This window comes from Typopeltis vanoorti, chromosome 2 (genome assembly GCF_054136105.1).
Source record: "Typopeltis vanoorti isolate ZY-2024b chromosome 2, IOZ_Tvanoo_1.0, whole genome shotgun sequence".
Taxonomy (NCBI): Eukaryota; Metazoa; Arthropoda; class Arachnida; order Uropygi; family Thelyphonidae; genus Typopeltis; species Typopeltis vanoorti.
In genome coordinates, this window is record NC_143550.1 from 141678539 (window position 1) to 141706467 (window position 27929).

The 27929-nt window shown below is 35.0% G+C and overlaps 1 protein-coding gene across 1 annotated transcript in view; it reads left to right on the top strand.

Moving 5' to 3' along the window:
• The window catches only part of LOC150109478 (LETM1 domain-containing protein 1), an 86675-nt gene extending 60868 nt beyond the window's left edge, over positions 1–25807 (top strand). Inside the window, exons 8-9 of the mRNA XM_090402443.1 lie at positions 16890–16986; positions 25642–25807. Coding sequence (XP_090258569.1) covers positions 16890–16986; positions 25642–25721 — 177 coding nt within the window. The 3' untranslated portion in view covers positions 25722–25807. The remainder of the gene's footprint in view (positions 1–16889; positions 16987–25641) is intronic.
• The last annotated feature ends 2122 nt before the right edge of the window (positions 25808–27929 follow it).

Sequence of the window (27929 nt, forward strand, 5' to 3'; positions counted from 1 at the left end):
TAATGCTTAAATTTATTCTAAGGGTCAGAAGATTAAATAAGGTAGGTGTGAAATGGATGAATGATAAGCATGATACAGAGGAGAAAAGCATTATGGAGGCAGCATAAGAGAAGTGGCAATAACCAATTTCATGAGGATTACAAAGACCAGGCAAGGAGGGTGACTTGGTTGGTAAGAGTCGCAAAAGTGAAGTATGAGCAGCAGCTTGCTAATGAAGCCAAAAATAATCCTAGGGAGTTCTTTAGATATGTAGCCAGTAAAAAAAGAATGATTATGGAAGGATGACAAATGATTGGAGAAAATGATGGTATAAAGACAACTGATGCAGAAGATATAGCAGAGATACTTAATGAGCAGTTCATAATGGTCTTTCATTCTTGTGAATGTGACGTCATGGAGAGTTTGAGAACAGTTGATGATGGGGAGGAGAGACTGACTGTAAGTAAGCAAGACGTGTATGGGGAATTGAGCAAACTTGATATTAATAAGGCTGTGGGACTTGATATCATATCACGACATATTCTGAAGGAATGTGCCAGGGAGTTGGCATCTGCCTTAACGTATCAAAAAAAAAATTTTTTTTTAATATGCCTCTTGCACTGGATCAAGTTCCAAAGGAGTGGAAGGAGGGCAAGATTGTGCCACTTCATTAGGGAGGTGATAGAACTCAAGCAACAAATTATAGGCCTATCTTTGTGTCAGGGTTGTGGTTAAGTTGTTGTAGAAGCTGGTGAGAACTAGGATCCAGAATTGGGTTGACAACAATGGTATTATTTTTGATGGACAGCATGAATTTGCTAAAGGGAGATCATGTTTTAGTAAACTACTTACTTATTACTATAAGGTGATGGCTTCCTTGGACAGAGGAGAGAGATACACAGTATTATATATTTAGATTTTGCAAAGGCTTTTGATAGATTACTGCATGATAAGTTGATAGTCAAACTAGAGTGGATAAGGTTGGATGTTAGATTATTGCATTCGATCGAGGACTGGCTATCTGATAGGTGTCAGCATCTGTATGGGGGAGCAATATCCCAGAAGAGGAAAGTCACTAGTGGTGTGTCTCAGGGTTCTGTTTAAGGGCCATTGCTGTTTAACCTGTATGTTAATGATATTGCAAAAGCTTTGGATGGGGATATTCAGTTGTTAGCAGATGATGCAGAGTTGGGATGAACTATGAAGAGTAGAAAAGTTGTTGTTGTGGCCTTACAAGAAGACTTGAATAGATTGAGTGAATGGGCACAGGAATGGGGGATGAAAGTTCAATGCTGCAAAATGTAAGGTTTTAAAATGTGGGGAACAAAGATGGGATATAGAATTTATGCTTGGTGGATATATTGTTAGAGGTGGAGGAAATAAGAGATCTTGGGGAGATAGTGGATAAGGATCTGAAATTTAGGTGTACATTGCCAAAATTGTGAGCACAACACATCATCATCAAATTCCTGACATATACCCTCAAGGGGTGTACAGGATATGGTACTACATGAAAAATTTACATCATTACTAAGTTCTTATCTACAATTTTCTGCCAAATCAGTCTGTTACTTGTCAAGACTCCAATATTATCATTATCAGATCTTATATTTCTATCGTCTAAGGACATTGTACCTTATCAATCCACCTATATCTTGGACTTCCTCTGGGTTGTTTTCCTGACAACCTGGCAGAGAACATTTGTTTTGCTAATCTTTCCTTGCCCATTCTGTTCAAGTGACCATATCACCAGAGATTAGCTCAGCTAATGCATTCCTGGATGCTGACAATGTCAAGTTCTTTCCTAATATCCACGTTTTTAATATGATATTGCCATTGATGCCATCTGTTTACGCCTCTAATCTTTCTCAGGACTCTCATATCTGCAGCCTCTAGTCTTTGGTCAAGTGTTTTACTTCTGACCCAGCTCTCAGATCCATAAGTTAAAACTGGTTTGAACACTGTCTTGTATACAGCTAATTTAGTGTTCTGACTAATTTCTCTCTTATTCCATAAGAATTTATTCAGTTGACTTCCCACCATACCAGCTTTGTTGATTCCGTTGTCTATTTCCATATTTAATTTACCATCTTCACTAAAAATCGTGCCTAAGTAGCTGAAATGTTTTACTTGTTCCACAGGTTCTCCATTCACAACATAGTTGACATTTTCAATGATTCTGCCTATTTTCATTGTCTTTGTCTTTTTATTGCTGACCTTCATACCATATCTATTACAACAGTTATTCAATTTAGTCAGGGAATCTTGCAAGCTTGTAGCGGATTTATTTAGAAGTATAACATCATCCGCATAAAGCAAAAAGCTGACATTAACATCTCCGATTCTGATATCATGTTTAATACCACTTTCCTTCATAATGTGATCCATATTGATAATGAATAACAGAGGGGATAATGTACATCCTTGTCTCACACCAGAATTAGCATTAAACCATCTTCCTGTACTTCCTTCAATTCTAACTACTGACTTGCAACTCAAATAAAGACTAAGTATTGCTTGATATAATGCCCCATTGACACCTAACTGCAGCGTATTGAATAGCTTCTCTCTTGGCACCTTGTCATACGCCTTTTCCAGATCTACAAAACTTAAATACAGATCTTTGTTATATTCCCATGCTTTCTCAACTAATTGTTGTAAAGTGAAGATCTGATCCTGACAGCCTCTATTTGGCCTGAATCCAGCTTGTTCTTTCACAATTCTTCTCAACCGTTTCTCAAGTATACTGGCATAAATCTTGCCCGGGACACTCAGTAGGGAAATACCTCTGTAATTCTCACATTCAATTTTATTTCCCTTTTTATATATGAGTACTATTAGAGCTCTACTCCAAACATCAGGGAATTCGTCCCTCTGTCCAGGCCTTCTGAAATATGCAGTGCAGCACTGTAAGACTTCAGCATTTCTGGTCGAATATCATCTACTCCTGCTGCCTTTCCATATTTCAAGCCTTTGATGGTACAGCATGACAAAATAAAAATGGTGGTATAATTTTGTTTTTGTTATTAATAATTTTATTTTAACAAATATATATGTATGTGTTATCAAAGCCTTAAATATAATAATGTTACACATACTTCATGTGCATATTTTTTGACTGCGTGGAACATAACTTTGTATCTCAAATTGAGTTAGTTTTACGCCAATTCGGTTTATGCCTGTGTTTTCAGAAACGGAAGTGAGGCGAAACCGAGGACTGCCTGTACTTTGATTCATGTAAGTATAAGCCTGGAGATGAAGGTTGTGAATGCCTCACGTCTTCTAGTCGAGCACTATCAAGACATTTTTAACTGTACATATCTTACATTTCCACTTCTAGGGTATCCTATTTTGTCTAATGTAGGGTTTTCAATACAATTACAATCTCCAGCTGCTATGATGTAGTGGGCACAGTATAACTATGGCTACAATACCTAGAAGAATTTTCTTCTGATTGTTCCACTGGATGGAGCCTAAACATTTATAAACCTTATAACACATCATATTTCTAGTCTATTGCCAAGTTTCATCCTTCTGCATTCCTTTGGATATTACAGAATGATCCAAGGAGGGGATGGGGACAAGAATAAGAATCTTGATTCCAGTCCTTTGCAGAAGTATGTTTCTTGGAGAAACAAAAACCTGATATTATGGCATAGCATAAGTTTCTTTAAAGCCTCTTGTTTAAATGGCGTGTGGAATCCTCGTACATTCGAGGCAATGCAGAATAGATCTGGATATGATTATTGAGGTGTAACTGGGAAGTCTTTAACTCCCAGATTTTGAATGAACTTCAGATTGATGATGTTGTGAATCTGTGAATAAGCAATGTGAATGTAGCCTGCTTCTTTTCCAGTTTTATACAGTTGCTTGCCTTTATTTCAATTTCATGGCTAATATTCTTGATTTGGAAGATAGTTATTTTCTTTTCATGTACATGGTAATCATACTGAGAACACTTTGCATCCATGAACTTTATTTCTTCTCCTTTTACATTTTGTTTATTTAGTTTGCCTTTTAATTTTTTTTTTGTTTATCCTCAAATTTTTTTTGATGAATTCTTTCTGATCAATCAAGTTTTTTTACTTGCTTTTCTGTTTCCTCTTTTTTGATTTTTTTTAAAATCTGTTCAGTTGTTATACTAGATTCATTATTATTAATGAATATAGTATAACAAGATTCATCATTTTTAATTTCAACTAATTAATGTTCCATCTGTATTTGGCAGGGAAAGTGGCTCCTGCTGTTCTGGAATTTTTGGGCTAATTTCTGGGATGATGCACATTTTATGATTTTACCAAATACAGGAATACCTTGTACAGCGTGGTTAATTGGTTCCAAGAAGCATCTGCACTATGCAAAACCACGTTGTTCAAGGTCTATTTATAAAGGTTTTCAATTTAATTTATTTATTACAAAAATTTAGGATAATAAAAATGTTTAAAAATGAAAAAAAAAAAAATGTTATTTTTATTAACTAAATAAAAATAAAATCCTTTTAAACTGATATAAAAGTTGTAGAAAACAAAACAAATATTGCTTCAATTTCAGCATACAGTAATTTACTTTTTACTAAAGTAGTCTTTTAGTGTTCGTTGAACCATCCTTGTCTTCTTTGTCTCTTCAAGTACTAGATCTCTGTAGCATTTGATGGCATTATTGAGACTTTGTCTCACTTTGATGCTTCTTTCCAAATTCGGGTCGGCATTTATGAGAAAGTCGGAAGCTTCATCGATTTTTCTCACAAAAGTTGAAAGGTCAGCAAAGAAAAATTCTTCAATCATGACATCAGTGGGGTCATCTTCGTCTTCTTCTGCTTCATAGACTCGTTGTTCCAACTCCAAAAGGGTTTCATCATCCAGATCATTTGAATGAGAATCAATACATTCGTTCACATTGTTACAATCTAAACTTGTAAAACCAAGATCTTTGCCCATCTGCACAATTTACGTTGAGATTTCCTCTTTCTGTGTTGCAAAGGCAACAAAGTCCTTTGAACATTGCGGCAAGATATTATGCCATATGGCTCTCATGTTGCTTTGAGTCACCTCTTGCCAAGATTCATAAATATTTTGAACGGCATCTTTTATGTTAAATTTCTTCCAAAATTCACTCAAAGTTCAAGAATCTTCTTCAGCTGCAGCTTTAATAGCTTGAGCAAAAGTTCGTCTTAAATAATAAGCCTTGAAAGTGGAGATAACGCCTTGATCCATCGGCTGCAGAATTGATGTTGTGTTTGGAGGGAAAAAATGAATCTTGACATTTTCATCTAAGTTAGTCAATAGAGTTGGATGGCCTGGTGCAGTGTCTAATAAAAGCAAAATTTTGAAAGGAATATCATTTTTTTACAATAGCTTTTAACTTCAAGGCAAAAACAAGTTTTAAACCAGTCTTCGAAAATTGAACGAGTCACCCACGCTTTTTTATTCGAATGCCAACGAACAGGTAAATTGTTCTTTGTAAAGCCCTTAAGAGTGCTTGGGTTTTCTGCTCTGTACACTAATAGTGGCTTCAATTTTAAATCACTTGATGCATTACCTCCTAGTAAAAGTGTCAATCGGGCTTTTGACACTTTATACCCAACTTGTGTTTTTTTCCTTCTCTGCTAGAAATGTGCGCAATGGCATTCTTTTCCAGAACAAGCCAGTCTCGTCAGCGTTAAAAATTTGATCATCTGTGTAGCCTTCCTTCTCAATAAGCTCCTTCAATTCATTGGGAAATAATTCTGCAGTTTTAGTGTCAGCACTTGTGCTTTCACCTTGGATTCTTACGTTATGAAGTCCCATACACTTTTTGAAATTGTAGAATCACCCGCGACTTGCTATGAAATTTTCACTGGTTGTGCATCCTTCATTTTCGCTTTTATTTTGTCATATAGACTTGTTGCTTTTACCTGGATTATCATTTGACTCAAAGGAATCTTTTTCTGATTACAATCTTCAATCCAGATCATTAGAAGGCATTCCATATTTTCCATTGTAGAAGATCGATTTCTCTTGATCACTTTTGACATATAAGAAGCAGTGGTGAGCACAACACAAAGAATGCAAATAATTCTTGGAAGATGCAGAGGACACTGACTTGTAGAAGCAAGGAGATTCTTGTTTCATTGTATAAGGCTCTGATTAGGACACACGTGGATTACTGTGCACAGATTTGGTCTCCTGATTTTCAAAAGGATGAAGAAATGTTAGAAAGGGTCCAGAGGCAACTGCCTAAGGTAGTTTCTGATCTCTGGAATGTTGAATACGAGGAAAAATTGACAAGATGCAGTTTACAGTCTAGTGGATAGGAGGAAAAGGTGTGATATGATAAAGTCCTACAAGTTAGTGAGGGGTTGTTATAGGATCAGTGTTGGAGAGGTTTTACAAAAAATGGTGGGAGTTTAGGGGAGAACCAGAGGTCATCCCTGGAAGCTGTATAAGGAGGGTGTGAGCAGGAGAGTGAGAAGGTTTTTTTGCATGCAAAGTTGTGAATGATTAGAATGCCTTGCCTGAGAGGGCGGGTCTTGCAGAGAATTTGAGTGTGTTTAAGGTGTGGTATGATAAGCTGTGTGTGACAAAAGAACCTCCTAGATGAGTCTTTGACTCTGTGGGGTTTTGGAATAATAATAATGAAGTTACAATTTTAAATTTGACATTTTTTTTTTAAAGACAGACAATAGAATCATGTATAGTGATATGGAGTTAGAAAGAACATGTAAAACAGAAATGATGCTATAATAGTTGCATCATTAATGATTCTAATTGCCTCTCACTACAGTAAACCTTTATTAATAACTCAACAACTGTGGTCTTTTTTTATGAGTTTGTTATAAGTGAATGTCAGGTGTATATGGCATTTCTCTGATATGATGTTCTCTCTTTCTCTCTGCTGAGATAGCCATAACTGCTTTAAAATAGTTATATTTGATCTTCATCTCAGCCTTTTTCTTGCCATTTTGCTTTGAATATTTCTTGTTAACTTTCATCTCCTGTTTTGAATGCTAAATGATGCTACATTTCTTTCTAATATTTTCATTTTTAATAAGCTACTGTTAATGTCCTAATTGTTTTTTGAACTTTCATATTTGGGATTTCTCTTGATTGATAGTCTAATTATCATATCTGTATATATACCTGCCATTTCTCTTGATTAGTACAATTTGGCTCTGCTTTTTCAAGATATTTTTAATGGAAATTCCACATTACTTGTGATGCTATTTAACTGGTAGTGCGTAAGTACCATAGATGGACAGAAAGTTGAGAAAAAATGAAAAATAAAAACTTGTTAGCATTGGATTTGAAGACATGCAGATTATGCTTATTTGGAAAGGAGAGACGTTCAAAATAATAGCTGAAGAGGATGAAATATTTGTTTTGTGAGATTGAACTTTTGAATGGGTGTTAAATAACTGCTGCACATATTTAGTAGATTTGGAAAAGTTGATAAAACCTACCAATGGTAATTCTGATAAATAGCAACCACAAGAATACTTGTAGAAAATGAGAGCAGCAAGTGAACACACACATATATGAAAGAGTGTAGTCAGTTGATGAGAGATGGGTCATTAGTCATCCTGATTGCTGTCTTCTGTACTGAGTCAGGAATCTTTAGAGCTTTTAGGGACATCACTCCAAATATGAGAACAGTGTTCAAAGATATGACATGTTGCAATTTGTTTACGAGTTAACTTGTAGAGTTAATAGTTTTTCAGAAGTAAATTAATGTCTGTAGTGTAAGATCAAATCAATTTCTTACTTAGAAGGCAATATTTGTAAAATATATTTATGCTAAGAAAGATTAGGGAATAAAAAAAAAAATTACTCTAATAAGAGAGATCTCATCTTTCCTGGAGATTTGAGCATTATTTAAACATAACATTTGAAGAAAAGTATTTTCTTTTGTGAGAAATATGATTGTTTTGCAGTCATGGAAATCATGCAGAATCCCATTGAAGATTAGAATTTAATGTTGCAAAAGTAAATATTCTGGAAGTTTTGGGTGCACACACACACACACACACACACACATATATATATATATATATATATATATATATATATGGCACAGGGTTTGTCAGATGAGTAAGAGGAGTGCAGTTCACTGTCATTAACAAAATTATGGACTTAGTCAACTATAGAAGGTCATTGTGTGTGTGTGGAGAGAGAGAGAGGTGAGTAGACAAAAGATTAGAGCCCTGCTGCAGGGTGTGGATAAAGATCTATCTGCCGTCACACATGATTTTCACTCTGACTGCACACATAATGTGCAGTCAGAGTGAAAGCCAACAACTGAGTGGCAGAAGTCAAAACACAGACCATAAGATGGGCACTTACTGAAATAGAACTTTGTCACACATCATCACAACACCTTAGAGATATCAAGCACAACTACCTGAGATTCTCATATTTTCAGTGATATTTGTCCATAGGTGGGAAACATAAGCGAGAAGATCCTTTGTTGATCAATATTGACCGAATGCATACTGGCAGTCATTTATTAGTTAATGATTCTAGGTATTGTATTGTGGGAATGGGGGGTCTGGAAAGTTCTGATCAATGCCTAGAACAAAAATGATATAAAAGCAATGATATAACGACAAGAATGAACATACTAATAGTAAAGTTATGAAGGTAACTTATATTCTTATATCCTTGTATGTTCTTTCTTGCAGTAATATCAATTGCTTTAATATCATTTTTGTTCTAGATCAGAACTTTCCTCCCCCCCATAGTTGAGTGTTAATAGTTTTCTCCATTACTTCAGAAAAAAATAGATCGAAAATTAATTTCATCATTGGTCTGAGAACATCACCCTCTTATTGGAGGTCTGAAGTGGCTTCAGAAAGCTCCATGTTTGGTCTCTAGAACAAGGTTTCCAGACTGTGCAAAAAATAAAATATGCAATTAATAAAATAGGAAAAAATCCTTAACCTACCTACAGTACAAATGTATGTTATATGTATATGTCTTTCATGAGTACTAGTCACAAACAAAAGAAAAAAAAGTGATGAGACAATTTTGATATAATTTCACAATATTAAGGGATCGTTAATTATATTGATTTATTTTAACATATGATTGTGTAAAATTATTTTAAAACTGAAATCATCATTTTAAGAAAAAATCCTTTTTTATTTTATATAATATATATAAAAAATAACACTACACCAACTGAATTATTGTTTGTGATTGATTGTTTATTAATAGCATACCACTTTTTTAAAATTTTATTTTAAATTATCATGTACTTTTGAAATGAAGTTTATATGCAAACAAGTATTAACATTTCTGTTATAGTCATTTTCAAACATCAGCAATGTAACAGTATTTTTTCTTGCTTTTTTTTTTTTATCACTTACTGAAAATTATCTTGTGAAATATCAGAAGTAAAATAATAATTAAAACAAATTCACTTAGAGCATATATTGCAAACCAAATCAGCAGGCACTCTAGTAGCTCAAAATAGTTCCTTTATAATACAATTTGTATATCATTTGAAAATATATTTTTCATGTATCATTTTTTGGTGAGGTGAGTTGTCTTCACCTCACAGATGAATAACAAGGAGATTTGTTTAAGACTGGTTATGGAAAATTTTGTTATGTCAATTATTTGAACACTTCAAGGTTTTACAAATAAAAAAAAAGGAATGAAGTGTATTGTCATCAACAAAACCACGGATAAAATTTGTGCTTAGTGAGAGACAGTCATTAATATATAGGAGGAAGAGAATGAATGGAAATGCAGAGCTCTCAGATATTTCTAGCATCACAGAAAATTCTGAAGAGAGTCAGCTGTCTACCATGACATGTAGCTAATAACAAGAGAGGAAACGGTAAATATCTATGATGTGATCAGGTGCCCTGAAAAAGTCAAGCATGAACATGAGTTTCTCTAGACCTTTCCAGGCATTGTTCTGAAGGTTGGTAATGCTAACTAGATATGCTGTGAAATGAGCCCATGTCTTGGTAATCAGTGAACCTCCAAGATAGTGAAGAGTTTGCTTTTGTTAATATTTTCTGTTGTTTTTAAGGGAAATGAAGTGACAGCAGTGTGATGCTGGTTTGACTACTGACTTTGATCTCTTTTTTTTTTTTTTTTTTTTTTTTTTTTTGGAATAGGCTAAGTATAGGTTTGTTTCTATGCTGTAGCAGAGTGCATGTTTTGAGCACAGTTGGGGAGGTAGAGGAGAAGATGTGTGTGTGTGTGTGTGTGTGTGTATTTCCATGCTATAGCAGATTGCAGATTTTGTTTGAGTAGAGTTGGGAGCTGGGGGGGGGGGGGTTGGAGAGAGAGAGAGAGAGAGAGATCAGCACTAGAAGACTTGTTGAAATACAACTATTCGGGATTCTTTTTAGATATCTTTCTGGCAAAAGAACCAGAGGAGGTATACGGTGGAGTATATTCTTTGTGTAGTAGGAAATCATGCTTTTGTTGTTTTTGCATGAGTTGGAGGACAATATTGATGTCAGGAGAGAGAGAGAGAGAGAACATATGTCTTTGGATGATATTATGACATCATCTGGATGCAAGAGAGAAAGAGGGATGGAAGCAGGCTGAACAAAAGATAGAAGACAAGTTTTTTCTATTTTGCCCTTTCAGTTTTGGATTTGTGAATGTTTTTTTTTTTGCACAGATTTTGCAGGTTCCATCATAGGCTCTGAGTGTAAAGCTGGAATGTTTGACTTCATCTGCTTGGGATGTGCCTAGTTTTTATTTTGGACTGTTTTGCCACACTACTTAGAGAACCAAGGCTTTATGTCATGAGTTTGTGGTGGAATTGAGAATGAGAACAATAGCCTTCATTCCAGCAAAGATTATTTCAGTTATGCAGTTGGAGCAGGTGTTTGCATTGGAAGATCAGAAACAGTAATCTGACTATGGAAAGGAGTAGAACTCACAAAGGCATTTCCACATGGAACCATTGAAAGGACACAGGTTCTTTCATGGCAGTGGGAATGGTTAGGTGAAAACTAAGTGTGACAAAAAAATTTTAAGCAAAGGTTATAAAGAGGAGATCCTAGGTTTGGCATTTTCTGACATGGATATCAGGTGTACTACATGCTTCTAACAGAATCATGCAGATCATAGTTCAGATAGTTGAGCACAGGATAGTTGTTGGTACTGCCAGTTGAGGTTTTTAAAAATAACAACTCTGGTTTTTATGCCTATAAGTGATTGTGTATATCCTTTAGATTTGTAACATGGCTACGAGTGTTTAACTGGATGCAGAAGTGGATGGACAGGAATCAAACCAAAGGTAGGTAGACAGCACTATGGTCCTCTGTAGAGACACCATGGATTTCGTTGCATAAACTTGCAACTTGGATAGGAAAATGGCTGAATGACAGGTATCAGAAAGTGATGGTTTTGGAAATGCTGAGTGTAAGAGGAGGGTGATCAGTAATATATCACAGAGTTCTGTTTGGAATATTGTTATTTAACTTGTATATTAATGATAATGGAGATAGTCCAGATGATGATATCCAGTTATTTGCTGATGATGCTGAGTTTGGGAGAGAGATAAAGGACATAAGCAATGCAGAATTCCTGCAGGTTGATTTTGAACAGCCTGATTATATTTGTGAATAAAAACAAATGTCAGTTCATCGTTGCAAAGTGTAAGGTTATGCATTTTATATGGGGGTGGAGGGACATTGCAAAGGAGATGTTAGAAATATACAAGTTAGTAAGGGGAACTTATGTTATAGATACACATGATATTTTGCAGCTTTGGGATTATAGTGGACAGATAGTTAAATAACTATGTAGGCTGTTCAATAAGTAATAAGACTATATTTATACAGAAAACAGATTACCTTTAATCGTCATCATTTACATGGTCTTTTTCGAAGTAACTACCATGAGACGCGATGCATTTGTCCCAACGTTGCATCCACTTCTTAAACACATGTGAAAGTCCGTTTTTTGAGAGTTCTTTCAAAACTGCCTCCGCAGCTTTTACACATGCTTTGTTGCTTTCGAAATGGCGGCCTCTTAGTGGTTTATTGAGCTGAGGAAACAGCCAGAAATCGCACGGTGCAAGATCAGGACTGTATGGAGGGTGTGGTAGGATATCTGTGTTGTTCTTCTGCAAAATGTCCACTACGCAACCAGCAATATGTGGCCTTGCATTATCATGGTGCAATAAGAAGCCATTCTTCAGCAATGGACGCTTCCTTTTGACGTGCTTGATGATAATCACTGCTGTGTTGATCATTGTCTCTGTGATGGACGTTGAAGGTCTTCCCTCACGTTCAAGATCTTCCACATTTTGCCTTCCTTCCTTAAAAGTTTTATGCCAGCGAAAAACACTTGCCTTCGACATTGTTTCATCATAGAAAGCTTCGCGTATCATGGTTAAAAGTGTCCGATGCCGATTTTTGCAAATGCACACAAAATTTAATCGCATAACGCTGTTCCAAAGACTCTTCCATGTCGAAGACTGGTCGCGCCTTGTAGGCGCGCTGAAACAAGCTTGCGTTTAGTCATGTGACGCTCTGGCACATCAGCCCGTATACGCCATCTATCAACCTCTTTTGTTAATACAGACAGCAACATTTCTTTATTCCACAGAAATTAATATTGTGATGAGTGATATTGCCACAGTAAAATTAGTCTTATTACTTATTGAACAGCACACGTACATTGCTAAGGTGGAGAAGTTATCGCATTGGATAATTGCACTGTTGAAGTGAATGCTATCATATAAGATAAAGGAAGTTATTTTCCCACTTTACATGGCATTGATAGAACCACATCTGTACACACATTGTCATCTAGGCTCTGATGTGATGGGGAGACAGTTGAAAAGTCCAGTGCCAAGTAGTGATGGACGTTGAATTCCATAGGTCAGTTATCAACCAAGTTGATAACTGACCTATGGAATTGTACGAGAAGATTCTTTAAATGAGAGGAAGTATTATAGAAATGTATAAGTTAATAAGGGTATCTTATAGTATAAACATAACTGAAATTTTGCAGCTTATGGCTAATTGAAGTAGAACTTGGTTATTTCTGAAATTTGGCTTAGGGTTTAGTTAGGAAGCAGAAATCCAAGTTCTTTCAAAGCATAGCAAGTGTGTGGAATGGAATGGAGTACCATTAGATGTGAAGTTATCTTTGAATCTATTCAGAGAAAGAGAGATATGATAGGTATTTAAGTATGAGTGACTAAAGATCCTCCCTATGTGAGTTCTTAGACTTCTTAGAGTAGACCTGCATAATAGTTATAATAGTAGAGATTCTGATTTACTTCCATGATTTCACAACTCTTTATCTTCAGGTAAAAATCATCATCATCAAATTCCTGCCATGTACCCTCAAGGGGAGTACAGGATATCACAGTACTATATGAAAAAATTACATCATTACTAACTTCCTATCTACAATTTTCCTCCAAATCAGTCTGTTACTTGTCAACTCCAACATTATCAGATCTTATGTTTCTATCATCTAAGGCACTTTGTACCGGTCTTCCTCTGGGTCGTTTTCCTGCCAACCCAGAGAACACTTGTTTTGCTAATCTTTCCTCTCCCATTCTATTTAAGTGACCATACCACCTGAGATTAGCTCTGCTAACGCATTCCTGGATGCTGACAATGTCAAGTTCTTTCCTAATATCCTCATTTTTAATATGATATTGCCATTGATGCCATCTGTTCACGCCTCTAATCTTTCTCAGGACTCTCATATCTGCAGCCTCTAGTCTTTGGTCAAGTGTTTTACTTCTGACCCAGCTCTCAGATCCATAAGTTAAAACTGGTTTGAACACTGTCTTGTATACAGCTAATTTAGTGTTCCGACTAATTTCTTTCTTATTCCATATGAATTTATTCAATTGACTTCCCACCATACCAGCTTTGCTGATTCTGTTGTCTATTTCTATATTTAATTTACCATCTTCAGTAAAAATTGTGCCTAAGTAGTTGAAATGTTTTACTTGTTCCACAGGTTCTCCATTCACAACATAGTTGACATTTTCAATGATTCTGCCTATTTTCATTGTCTTTGTCTTTTTATTGCTGACCTTCATACCATATCTATTACAACAGCTATTCAATTTAGTCAGAGAATCTGGCAGACTTGTAGCAGATTTATTTAGAAGTATAACATCATCCGCATAAAGCAAAGAGCTGACATTAACATCTCCAATTTTAATATCAGGTTTAATACCACATTCCTTCATAATGTGATCCATATAGATAATGAATAACAGAGGGGATAATGTACATCCTTGTCTCACACCAGATTTAACATTAAACCATCTTCCTGTACTTCCTTCAATTCTAACTGCTGACTTACAACTCAAATAAAGACTAAGTATTGCTTGATATAATGCCCCATTGACACCATATAACTGCACCGTATTGAATAGCTTCTCTCTTGGCACCTTGTCATATGCCTTTTCCAAATCGACAAAACTTAAATACAGATCTTTGTTATATTCCCATGCTTTCTCGACTATTTGTCGTAAAGTGAAGATCTGATCCTGACAGCCTCTATTTGGCCTGAATCCAGCTTGTTCTTCACCAGGCTTTTCTTCCACAATTCTTCTCAACCGTTTCTCAAGTATACTTGCATAGATCTTGCCAGGAACACTCAGTAGGGAAATACCTCTGTAATTCTCACATTCAGTTTTATTTCCCTTTTTATATATGGGTACTATGAGAGCTCTACTCCAATCATCGGGAATTCGTCCCTCTGTCCAGGCTTTCTGAACTATGCAGTGCAGCCACTGTAAGACTTTTATACCACCATACTTCAGCATTTTTCTGGTCAAATATCATCTACTCCTGCTGCCTTTCCACATTTCAAGCCATTGATGGGTTTTTCTACTTCAAGTATGGATATGTATTCCTGACTGCATGCCTGGTCAGTGTTTTTTATCACTGTGCTGTCATCACTGCTTGTTTCATTTAGCAATTTTTCAAAGTAATTACTCCATACTTCAAGGATATCTTTTTCTCCTGTTTTCATGTCACCTTTATCATCTCTAACTCCTTTTACAGCACTCTTTCCTCCATTCCTAAGCTTCTTCAACAACCTCCAGAATATTTTGCCACCTTCTTGATATTTATTTTCTATATTCTTGCCAAAGTCCTCCCATGACTTTTGTTTAGCTAGTTTTACACACTGTTTAGCTTTCTTACATTTGTTTCTGTATTCTGTAAGAGTAAAAGCTGAATTATTTGCCAGGAACTTTTGATATGCTTTCTTCTTTTCCTTCACTGCCTCTTTAACTTCCTGTGTCCACCAGGGAGTTCTGATTTTTTTATCCTTGCACAGAACCTCACCACATGCCTCTGGCAGAATCAATCAATGTTTTCTTCAGAGTTTGCCACTGAATCTCCAAGGTTTGATTCCTGTTCTCAAACTCTTTCATTTTCTTTTCAATAATCTTTCTGTATTTTAGTCTACAGTTCACATCTGAGAGCTGCTCAACTTTTATTCGCTTTAAAACTTTCTTACATGTTATTCTTTTCAATATGAAATTCAATTTTATCCTGCTCAAGACTAAATAGTGATCACTTCCAATTTCAAATCCGCTGTACACTCTGGTGTTCCTGCACCAGGGAGAAAATATCACTATCAACAATAACATAGTCAATGAGGCTTTTCTTATTCCTAGCCTCTTCTCTCCATGTGAATTTGTGCACATTTTTATGTTGCAACATGGTGTTAGTAATAACCAGTCCATGTCCTGAGCAGAAATCCAACAGATATTTGCCATTATTATTAGCTTTGCTCTTTTCTCCAAATTTTCCCAAAATATTTTTGTATGTCTCACAATCATTTCCTACTCTGCTATTTAGATCCCCAACAAGGACCAACTTTTCCTTTTTCATTGTGTCAGTTGCTTTTTCTAGAGCGTCAAAAAATTCCTCCACTTCTACCTTAGTAGAACCTTCTGTGGGACCATAGGCACAAATAAGTCTCATTGTCCAGTTCCCCATTCTCATATTTGCCCACATTACTCTACTTGAGACTGACTGCCATTCAAGAAGATTAGCCTCGTATTTTGTGTTGAATACTATGGCTACTCCTTCTTTTCCTTGATTGTCATTGCCTGAATATAACATTTTGTATTTATTGCTCAGAACGATCTCACCAGTTTTGGTCTTTTTTGTTTCAGTCACCCCTATTATATCGAACTGGTACTTATCTAATTCCTCAGCTAGCTACATTTCTTTGCCATTCAGGCTTCTTACGTTGATAGTACCAATCTTTAACTCTGGTGATGTTGATTTGGGGTTTGTTTTCAGATTTGTTCCAGTAGGTGACTTTTCGCTGTTCGCCCTGGTTCCCTGGTGAAAACAACGGGGGCCTTGTTTAACCGGGCGACGCCCCAGCCGGCATGAAATTTTGTCATGTTGTACCGTCATTTTTTATTTTGGTTTAACCAATAAGAATACAATTTGGTCGGCTAAATCACAAATTGCCAGCCCATCCTCATTCGTTCAGTATCAAAGTAGATACCCAACAGGGTGCACCATGAGAAGGTGAGGATTGGACATTAGGTCAGAAGCCCTGGTCGGTTCTCCGCATTCCTTTAAAGGCTATGTGGAGGTCTCCTCTCAGTTATACAGCTTTGACCCTTAAGCACCCCTCAGGTAAAAATCTTATCTTGATAATGCCTGTTTGGTCTAACTCCATTATTCTTTAACAGTTCTCCTTTCAACAATTTTCTTAGTCTTTTTTTACATTATTCTTGCCTAAATCTTCCCTTGAACTAGTTTGTAGTTCAAATGTCAAATTGAAAAGTAACCTCAAGCTTAAAATACTATTACAATCCTTATTAAGAAAGTAGCTTCACTGTTCTTACCAGTAATAATAATAATAATGAATATGGATGTGATTCATCATTATGTTATTTATGTCATATTAAGACCTAATTTTCAACTCCTTTTCTTTCTTTTATTACAGGCTTGTTTTTTAAGAGGCCTGAATCCATTAGGGTTACCAAAAGAAGAATTGACCAAATGGCTGCAGAATTGGGTTGCAGTGTCAAAAGATATAGATAGTAAGATTATGGCAGTTATTATTTTTAAGTCATTGTTTCCATTCATGAGTTCTTTTTACTTTGTCATGCAAGACTGAAATGATAAGTTATTATCCAATATCCACAAATTACTGGTTTGGGAAAAAAAAAGTAATATAGTCTGTTAGGGCATATTAATCATATTCCCTGAATAATATGGGGCATATGATTAATAAAGAATATTAAGCAAGTAGTAGGTTTTTTAAAAAACTTTTTAATAACAATATCTTGTTGAATAAAAGTAAATGGAAAAGCTGTAGGACTTTTTTTTTCTTTTCTTTTCAAAACATATTAAATAAATCCATACTTATTAATCATTATAAAATTCTGTAAAACATATTTTGATCATGTAGTCAGAATGCACATCATTGCATGGGCTCCTTCACAGAGTCTAAAGTCTTTGTGGCAGATTCAAACTACTCACACAATGTCTATTGTCTCTCTCTTTAAACCCATTAACAGATAAAGCACTCACAACTTACTCTAGCAACCATTCCAATCATTCATGGCTCTCCAAGTGAAAAATATAGGCCTCACACCTTTGCTAACAACACTCTTACTTAACTTCTGGGAATGACCTCTTGGTCTGCTCTCTTTGAAGCAAGTGCACTACTTCCTCATCCCAAGAAACCTAAGTGACTAGACCCAAGGAATGATAACTTCCTTATCTCTGTTTGTGTGTTTTTCACTAAACTAATAGTAATACTATGAACAACCTTAGCAATATGTCCTATAAACTTCAATTCTATTACCACCCCAAATCTAGCATCATTATCAGTCACCTGGAGTATAATTCCATCAGTGTGGTACACAGCTCAAAATGCATTACTTTCACTTTTCTACATTAAACTGATAACATTATCTTTTGCCCATAGTGCCAGCCTGTTTAAATCATCCTGCAAGCTCTCTGCATCTCCTCGATTAACTGTTACCTACCTACCCAATTTTGCATTATCAGCAAGTAACTGAATATTTCCCTTCAAATTATTTCCTGTATCATTTATGTACAAGTTAAACAGTAGCAGTCCAAGCCCAGAACTGTGTGGCACACTGCTAATTACCTGGATTCTACTCCTTTGTTTATCTTTTTTGGTATCTGTCCATCAGCTACCTTCATATTGCTATCACCAGCTTCATATCAATCCCCAGTTTGTTCTAATTTGCATTACAGAGTTCTGTGTGGTATCCTTCATTGCCTTTGTAAAATCCATCGGTATCATCACGGACTGCTCTACTCACTCACTACTCTGTGGAAGTTAGAGCTAGTAGTAAGAACCAGAAAAATCTATCTCTTGGCCCTTTCTTAGTTGTGCACAATGTGTTCTCTCCTCCACCTTTCATATAATGAAAAATTTCATCAGACAGTATCCTATAACATCCATTCAGAAGTTTATAGACATTTATCTTATCACCGGGGCAAATTCTTCGAAAAAAAACGCAAAGAACAATTATTGGCGCACAAGCATTAGGCTTTTATTTTTGTAGACAGACGACGTCTTATGCTTGTGCGCCAATAATTGTTCTTTGCGTATTTTTTCGAAGGCTGATGCTTGATCGTCAATCAAAGCTACCTAGGCTTGCTTGGTTGTATGGGCTTCCAGGTCCTCGCTGCAGCACTATGATTTCATGCGCGTGCATAGCCATTTCCACTTCCTTCACGTCGTCTTAAACACAGGCCATACACAGTCGAAGTAGCTCTAGCCAGTGAGCTTCAGCCAGCCTTTACAAGTGTACATGTTGCTTGGGAAAATTAAGTTACAACCAACTTTTTATGATGATGTTATTGACCAGTTCATAAAGAAGAACGATAGGGTAGAATTTGTATTCAAGTAGCTAAATTGAAAAAGATAGAATATCATTTATAAAATAAATGTTGTATTTGTATGATTAAATGTACATAAATTTCTAAATATATAGTTTTAAATGGTCAGTAATTCATTATTCTGCTAATCGGACTTCAATCACACCGCTCACCCCCTGAATGATAACAAGAGCAAGCGTGAATTTCAAGACCAGCATTCGCCCCTGCTTATCACCCCCTTTTTTCCTGTGTATCTGCAGTCCATGTACTCTCAATAAATTCCATGATCTCGATATAATCTTTCTCGCTCTGTTTGCACTCTGTCTACAGCCTGTTCCGCTCTGAATTCAGGAGACAAAATCTAAGCATAGTAGTCCAGTTGTGGTTGTATCAAGTCCTCACAAAGAGGCAGAATGACTTCTTTTTCCATATCAATATTTGCTTCAACATTGCAGTTATCCTCTGGGTTGTATTTGCAATTTTTGCTGTGTGACCTTTGAACTTCAAATTCCCACCCACCAAGATCCCTAGCCTCCTCAATTTTTGTAGCACAACCCTACCAATATAATATGGCAATGGAAATCTCATCATGCCAAAGTGCATAACTTTGCACTTATTAACATTGAATTGAAAGCCATTATCAATTGCCCACTTTTCCAGATTATTCAAATCATTCTGCAAGTGCTACATATCAATAGTATCCCTGATTGCCTTTCTATATTTGTATTATCAGCAAACAGTTGAAGATCTATTTCCTGTCAGATCCTTCCCAATATCACTAATGTGTAAATTGAACAACAGTGTTCCAAAGATTGATCCCTGGGATCAGTCCTAGACTGATCTATTGAACAGCCTACTGGTCACCTTAAAGCTGGCAGATTCACACCCACCATATACTGTTTTCTGCTGTGTCTGTCAACCATCTACTCATCCAATCCCATATAATTTTTTAGTTTATACAATAGCTTTTCAAATGGCATCTTATCAAATGCCTTAGCAAAGCCCAACAGTGCCATATTGTATCCATTTCTTTTATCCAATTCAGCCATAACAGTATAAAATATGAGCAGATTGCTAAAATGTGACTTCTCTTTAGTAAACCCATGCTGTTCTTTGCAAAGTAAAGCTTACCTGTCAATCCATCTCTGTATGCAAGTTCTTACCAATTTCTCTAAAATCTTCACCACCACCACTCCAGAGATACTGATAGGTCTGTAGTAAGGCACATTGATTTTTACACCACCCTTGTACAACAGAACTATCTTACATTTTTCCATTCATGCAGCATTTTTCTTGAGCTGAGACTATACAAACATGTCAAGAGCCTAGCCAGTTCATTTCAACATTGCTTTAGTATATGTGCAGATATTCTTCTGTCTCTATTTCTGAATTCCTATCAGGACTATGCAATAGCTCTTAAACTTCATTCTTGTGCACCTGGTAGATAGATCTTATTGAAGTGCATGCATTATTCAAAAAACCTCATCAGGTTCTGAAACAAGGGTACCATCTGCATTCACTAAAGTTATTCTGCCACGTTCATTATTTCTTTTACTTACAGCATAACAATAAAATTATTTTGGATTGACTTTAGCCTGCACAGACATTTTCTGTTCATAATCCAATTTAACTTTCCATACAATACTTGTAATTTTTCTTGCCTGTGATTTATTCATATATATTTCATAATTCTTCTCATTCTTATTTTCATGATATTCCTTCCACATCATCTTCTTCTTATGGATGGCTTGCTTAATAAGATAGAAAATTCATTTCACTTCCAGTCTGTTCTTCAAACTCTATCTAGGGTCACATTCAGTTACTGCTAATTTAAGCAATTTTCAAAGCTTCTCATGCATTGCTGAATCTTTCCTGTTCAGCACGTATTGAATTTCACACACACACACACAACTTTACACTCTAAAGTATGTAAAATAAAAGCAAAAATAATTGCTAAAATTACTAGTGTTCACTAAAATAAAAGACTTATTTGTAAGTCACATGCAGCACTGCTTCTAATTCATGATACACTCAAGATGTCTCTCTAACATCTGCAACCTTTTGCAGATGCAGTTGTTATAACAATGAATATGTTAGGTATTCCAGATTTCTACCTGTGATGCAAACCAAAAGAACTTTTGAAACATTATCTCTCATGCCAAGCAAAACAAATGAAAAGTGAAATAAATATGGCTTTTTGTTTATTTAAATAGTCTTATTGACTGACTAGGTCTGATTAAGAAATCCATACCCTCTACACTTAAGAAATCAAGAATGTATTCTTAACACAGATTTTACTGTAACACAATAAGATGTGTTACAGTAAAACACCGATTATCTGGGGCTCAATTATCCATGGGGTTGGATTAACCATAGTCTTCTGTAATACATAGAAATTTAATTTTTTTTAAAAATTCTCAGTGCAATGTGGATTCGTAAAATAACAGAAATCATTACTGCATATTTTAAATAACATTGCATCATTTGTGGATGTATAAGGAAAAAAAAATTAGAATAATAATGCTACAAAAAAAACAACCAAAATCCATAGATTTCCTAACTAAATAAGTTTAAAAGTGTTCACTTTTGTATTTACATACTACAAGAATGTTTATCTTATGTTTTTATAGTTATAGTTTTTTTTTAATGTATTTAATATGGTAAAACATAATTTGGATTAACCGTATTTTCAATTATTTGGGCTCTAGCATACCCCATTACCATGGACAATAGATGCTTTACTGTATTTAAGATTTCCCACTCTGTAAGTTTCAAAAGAAATTTCGAGAAAATTAACATTCTCGCTATGCTTTATACATAAGGGTATACAAATGAAGCTGAATTAGAAATTTTCAATAAGTAATTCATCAACAATTATAGTGCCTTAAACTACATAAATGAGAAATGCATTAATTTCACATAATTCCTGAAACATTCCTGAAACCTCAGCAATTATGGCTGTGTTGATATATCTAAGATTTGGGAGATAATCATTTTAAGATCAACTTAATACTTGTAAACTTCTTGTTTATCCAACAACAGATAGTAGCAAATTAGAACTTCTTTGTTTTTGTTCAGTTTTATTTATTTATTTATTTTATTTTTTTTTTTTTGGTGCTTGGTACTATGACAAATTGTTTATGCTTTTAAGATGCTCAATATAAAACCAATGAAACATTAGCAGCTAAATTTTTTTTTTCTCTTTTAGTGTTTTGAATTAAATACGTTATTTTTTACAAAATTACAGATGAATAATTGCTAATATCTAAGCTTATGTTTTATGTAAAAAAAAAAAAAATCAGCTAACGCCTTTTTATTCCCGTATATACGGGAGTAGGCGAGGCCATTTAGCCCTATCTAACTTTTGGAGACTGAGTGGGCAGTTCAATCTCCACTGGTACCCAATCAGAGACAGATGGCCCAAGGCTATCACTAATTAAGCGGTACGCAGTGAAGAGAGACGGCTCAAATGTGCCGCCATCTCGTGGTCTCTAACCCTAACACAATATATTTAATGTCTGAAATAATGTGGGTTCTACGGTTGATTTTCTTGAGTTTACAGGACGAAAAACCCGAGTTTCCGGGAGGAAAAACCTGCTTGCCCGTGCCAGAGATCGACTAACTCGGGAACCGGTCGAAAAAAGGCTTAGAAAAATTTCCTCTAGTCGCCGACTAGACTCGAAACCAAGACTTCCTTCGTGCGGCCTAGCGCGATGGTGTGCAAACGCCACATCCACTGAGCTACACAGGCTCTTATGTTTTATGTTGCTGTTGATATTTTAACATTTGTGTTTGAAAGAATAAAAATTCCTCTGTAGTTTTATGGTTTTCTTTTATCCTTTATATATTATAAAGTTCTCGAGTGCTTTTCTTCTTCCCATATTTTAATAATATATTTATATTACTGTTTCTTAGCAACTTAGTACTTTTTTTTTGTTTGTTTGTATCTTTTTAATTGCATTTACTGTTTTCTAGTGATATTTCATCATCTGGTATTTGTTCTGTGTACAATTTTGTGTACATAGTCATATATTTTATGATTTCTATCCACAAAAATGTTGCAATTTCAAGAAGTCTAAGATACATCGATACCATCGGTAGTTTAAAGATTAGATTAACCAAGTAGCTTTTCTGGAAATCAAAAATGAAAATTTTCAAACCACTTCAGGCTTTTGCTAAGCCACATGGTGGTCTAACATTGGGCAGTGAAATTCATCTAACACACGCACAAGCATCCATTGTCTGATAGTGGAATTTAAATATTCTGGTTCGAGAGCAGATAGTCTCTTGGCCAAATCAGGCTAGCTGTTCTCTGTCAGTATGGTTTTGTGTCTTCTACTTTCAAATATATTTTGTTTCCTTTATTAGTGAATTTTTGTGACTTCATTACAAGACATAGCATTTTTTAAAATTAAAAAAAAAAATTTTTTTATAGCCTGCATTATATTATCTTTCTGCTTTTTAATAGATTTTTGCTGTCTATTTAATTCTGTTAGCGTTTTCTGATTTCTCTAACGCTGTCTTGCAGTAATTTTCTTTCAAAATTTCTTTATTTCCATTTTTGCTTTGGGAGATTTTGTATTATTATTACCAACAACCTCCAGGGACTCATTGAGGGAGCCCACATACCCACATCAGCTGTCATACCTTTTCTTGAATTCATTCGTGCTGCCTGCCCTCACTATCTCTCCAGAGGAAAGTCATTCCAATTATGCACTGCTCTTTGAGAGGAAAAATCTAGCTCTCACCCCTTTCTTAACTACAGGTAACCCTCGTATAATGCGGATGTTAGGTTCCATAGAAATGCCACGTTATATAAATCGTGTTATGCAAGAATCAGATCGCATAGAAAAGTAGAGTTATTTCTGATATAATTTTTTTTTTAAATTATATAAACAACAATGACATATCCCACAAAAATATATTTTATTTACTTCAGGTAATTCATGTAAGTTAAGAAAACAAACTATGAAACAAATATATAGTATAAACTTATCAAAATTATTAGTTGTATGTAAACTTCATTGCACATAATGCATAAATTTTTAGGCAAAATAAAATAAAGCACATATTTTGATCATCATCACTGTCTTCGAAACTAAAAGAGCATAGATGTTCTTTATTTACAAGTGGCCGGATATCATCATCACTTGAAATCTCCTCAACATCATTTGTATAATTCTCATTGCATACTTCGGCTCGTTTAGTTATCAAGAAGTCAAGGTAAGACCTTGCTTACCGCTATGCTGCAATTTTTTTATTAAGTTCATAATATGGAGCTAAACAAATATCCAATTATCTCATAAATTTTCCAGAGCTCTCCACTGAGAGTGTTCATTATCCGTAAAATAACTCGCTAACTTTCTTGCCAAGTCCAATCCTTCTGCTAATTTCTTTAAACTGAATTCTTTAACGGATTCATCACAATCAGAATTTCGGCAGAATTTTCCCCGCCATTTGGTTTGATGTCATCTATTAATTGCACCAGTTCCTCATTTAAATCTATTTCCCCATCAATTAATTTGCTAATTTCATTTTCGACCATCGCAAAAGCTCTCTACGTGGCCATTACTATAAACATTTTTTTTTTACATAAAAAACAAAGCATTACATATTGTATGTAACCCATCAGAAAATAAAGTGCTCAGCTTGAGATTAACATACATGATTTTTAATGCGCTTTCCTGGCAGAAAATGAAGATAATTTTCAACAATAAACACTTTATACAGTAAACAATTGACATATATGCATACTAAAGGGTATTTTCCCAAATATAAATTCGCTTCTTATAACTGCATGCACGATATGGGCAGATGCAAATTTAATGAAGATAAAATTTGATAACAGAGACTTGTCTTTGTTATTCTGTTTCAATCATACATTATGTAGTGGCTGCATGCACATGTCAATTTGTTCTTTGTTTTGTGATGAAGACAATTTGAATTTACTGAAATATTGGAAGTATTAATTAAAAGTTATTCTAATTAATATATAGTGTGTGTGTTGTAACTTCCTTAATTAATATCATTATAACCCTCCCTAGAACCAGTAAGATGCAAATTAGCTAAGAAAAATATAAGAATTAAGTAACAATTCATAGCCTTTAAATTTATTTGGTTGGCCAACCGAATGGATAGCACCATCTTACAGACTATATATTCAACTATGACAAAGATGTGTGAGACATGGTCTTACTTATTGGAGGTCTGAGGTGAGCTTGAAAAAGTTCCATTTTGGTTTCTATAGCACTAATGACCATATTTACGAAATTATATAGATGATGTAGCCTGCCCATGATACTAAATTTTATAAGATTATAACTTTCTGTAGGTGAAATTGATATAAAATAAGTAAATCAGTTATATGTAATTAAATTTGGGCATCATTGCAATTAGTATAATACTTAATGCATTTCCATTTTTTTAGTTTTGTTTTGTAATTGCAGACCATTGAGCTCAGTGTGTTAAAGGAGAAAATAAAGAGCGAGTGTATTGTAATAGACTGTTGAATATTTTTGAATATTTAAAATGCATACGGTGAGTAAAGTTTAAGTTGTAAGCAAAATGGGTTACAAAATACATTGTACTGAATCATGTTATTGCTATAAGGTATCTAACTCTCAGCAAGGAACAACCCATCATTAATCCATAACATTACTAAAAGAAAATGAGCTTACTGTAAAATGTGCATTATCAGATAACTGAGGATTGCCTGTAATTGCCATTGGAACTGAATATTCCATTAGATGTTATTTCAATAACATTTTTATTTCTTTTCCAAATTGCAAAATTTTGCAAGTATGAAGTGCTTATCAAATATTCCAATATATTTTCAGGTCACGGACTCTCCCTTCTTCTTCATTGCCCTGTTTTGTTGGCTTACAATTACTCAAGCAACTGGCGATTGATTCATTGACATGAAGCCCTACGGTTTACCTGTAAAAGTTGTATCTAGTCCATGTCTATTGTGATCATACCGTTGAAGTCCTGTACAAATATGTATACCGAACTATAGTCTGTAAAATAAATATCAGCCTGAATTTCAATAAATAATTTTATTTATTTATTTACTTTTTTGCAGCATGTTTTGTAATATTTTAATATTGTCAGCATGTGTTGATATAAGATTTCATTTTTGTAAACAAAACAACAACAAAAAAAATTGATTGGATGCCCTATAATTTCTTCATGCAAAAACAAGATCATATTGCCATTCTAACTCAACTCTACACTTTATTTTGCCCATGTAGGATGAAATCCAAATACACTAGCTACATAAGTCTGACTGCTTAAATTTTCATCATCATCATCATCAAATTCCTGCCATGTACCCTCAAGGGGTGTACAGGATATGACAGTACTACATGAAAAAATTACAGCATTACTAACTTCCTATCTACAATTTTCCTCCAAATCAATCTGTTACTTGTCAAGACTACAACATTATCAGATCTTATATTTCTATCGTCTAAGGCACTTTGTACCGTATCAATCCACCTATATCTTGGTCTTCCTCTGGGTCGTTTTGATGCCAACCTGGCAGAGAACACTTGTTTCGCTAATCTTTTCTCTCCCATTCTATTTAAGTGACCATACCACCTGAGATTAGCTCTGCTAACGCATTCCTGGATGCTGACAATGTCAAGTTCTTTCCTAATATCCTCATTTTTAATATGATATTGCCATTGATGCCATCTGTTCACGCCTCTAATCTTTCTCAGGACTCTCATATCTGCGGTCTCTAGACTTTGGTCAAGTGTTTTACTTCTGACCCAGCTCTCAGATCTATAAGTTAAAACTGGTTTGAACACTGTCTTGTATACAGCTAATTTAGTGTTCCAACTAATTTCTCTCTTATTCCATATGAATTTATTCAATTGACTTCCCACCATACCAGCTTTGCTGATTCTGTTGTCTATTTCAATATTTAATTTACCATCTTCAGTAAAAATTGCGCCTAATTAGCTGAAATGTTTTACTTGTTCCACAGGTTCTCCATTCACAACACAGTTGATATTTTCAATGATTTTGCCAATTTTCATTGTCTTTGTCTTTTTATTGCTGACCTTCATACCATATCTATTACAACAGCTATTCAATTTAGTCAGAGAATCTTGCAGACTTGTAGCAGATTTATTTAGAAGTATAACATCATCCGCATAAAGCAAAGAGCTGACATTAACATCTCCAATTTTGATATCAGGTTTAATACCACTTTCCTTCATAATGTGATCCATATAGATAATGAATAACAGAGGGGATAATGTACATCCTTGTCTCACACCAGATTTAACATTAAACCATCTTCCTGTACTTCCATCAATTCTAACTGCTGACTTACAACTCAAATACAGACTATGTATTGCTTGATATAATGCCCCATTGACACCATATAACTGCACCGTATTGAATAGCTTCTCTCTTGGTACCTTGTCATATGCCTTTTCCAAATCGACAAAACTTAAATACAGATCTTTGTTATATTCCCATGCTTTCTCGACTATTTGTCGTAAAGTGAAGATCTGATCCTGACAGCCTCTATTTGGCCAGAATCCAGCTTGTTCTTCACCAAGCTTTTCTTCCACAATTCTTCTCAACCGTTTCTCAAGTATACTTGCATAGATCTTGCCAGGAACACTCAGTAGGGAAATACCTCTGTAATTCTCACATTCAGTTTTATTTCCCTTTTTATATATGGGTGCTATGAGAGCTCTACTCCAATCATCGGGAATGCGTCCCTCTGTCCAGGCTTTCTGAACTATGCAGTGCAGCCACTGTAAGACTCTTATACCACCATACTTCAGCATTTCTGGTCGAATATCATCTACTCCTGCTGCCTTTCCACATTTCAAGACTTTGATGGCTTTTTCTACTTCAAGTATGGATATGTATTCCTGACTGCATGCCTGGTCAGTGTTTTTTATCACTGTGCTGTCATCACTGCTTGTTTCATTTAGCAATTTTTCAAAGTAATTACTCCGTACTTCAAGGATATCTTTTTCTCCTGTTTTCATGTCACCTTTATCATCTCTAACTCCTTTTACAGCACTCTTTCCTCCATTCCTAAGCTTCTTCAACAACCTCCAGAATATTTTGCTACCTTCTTGATATTTATTTTCTATAT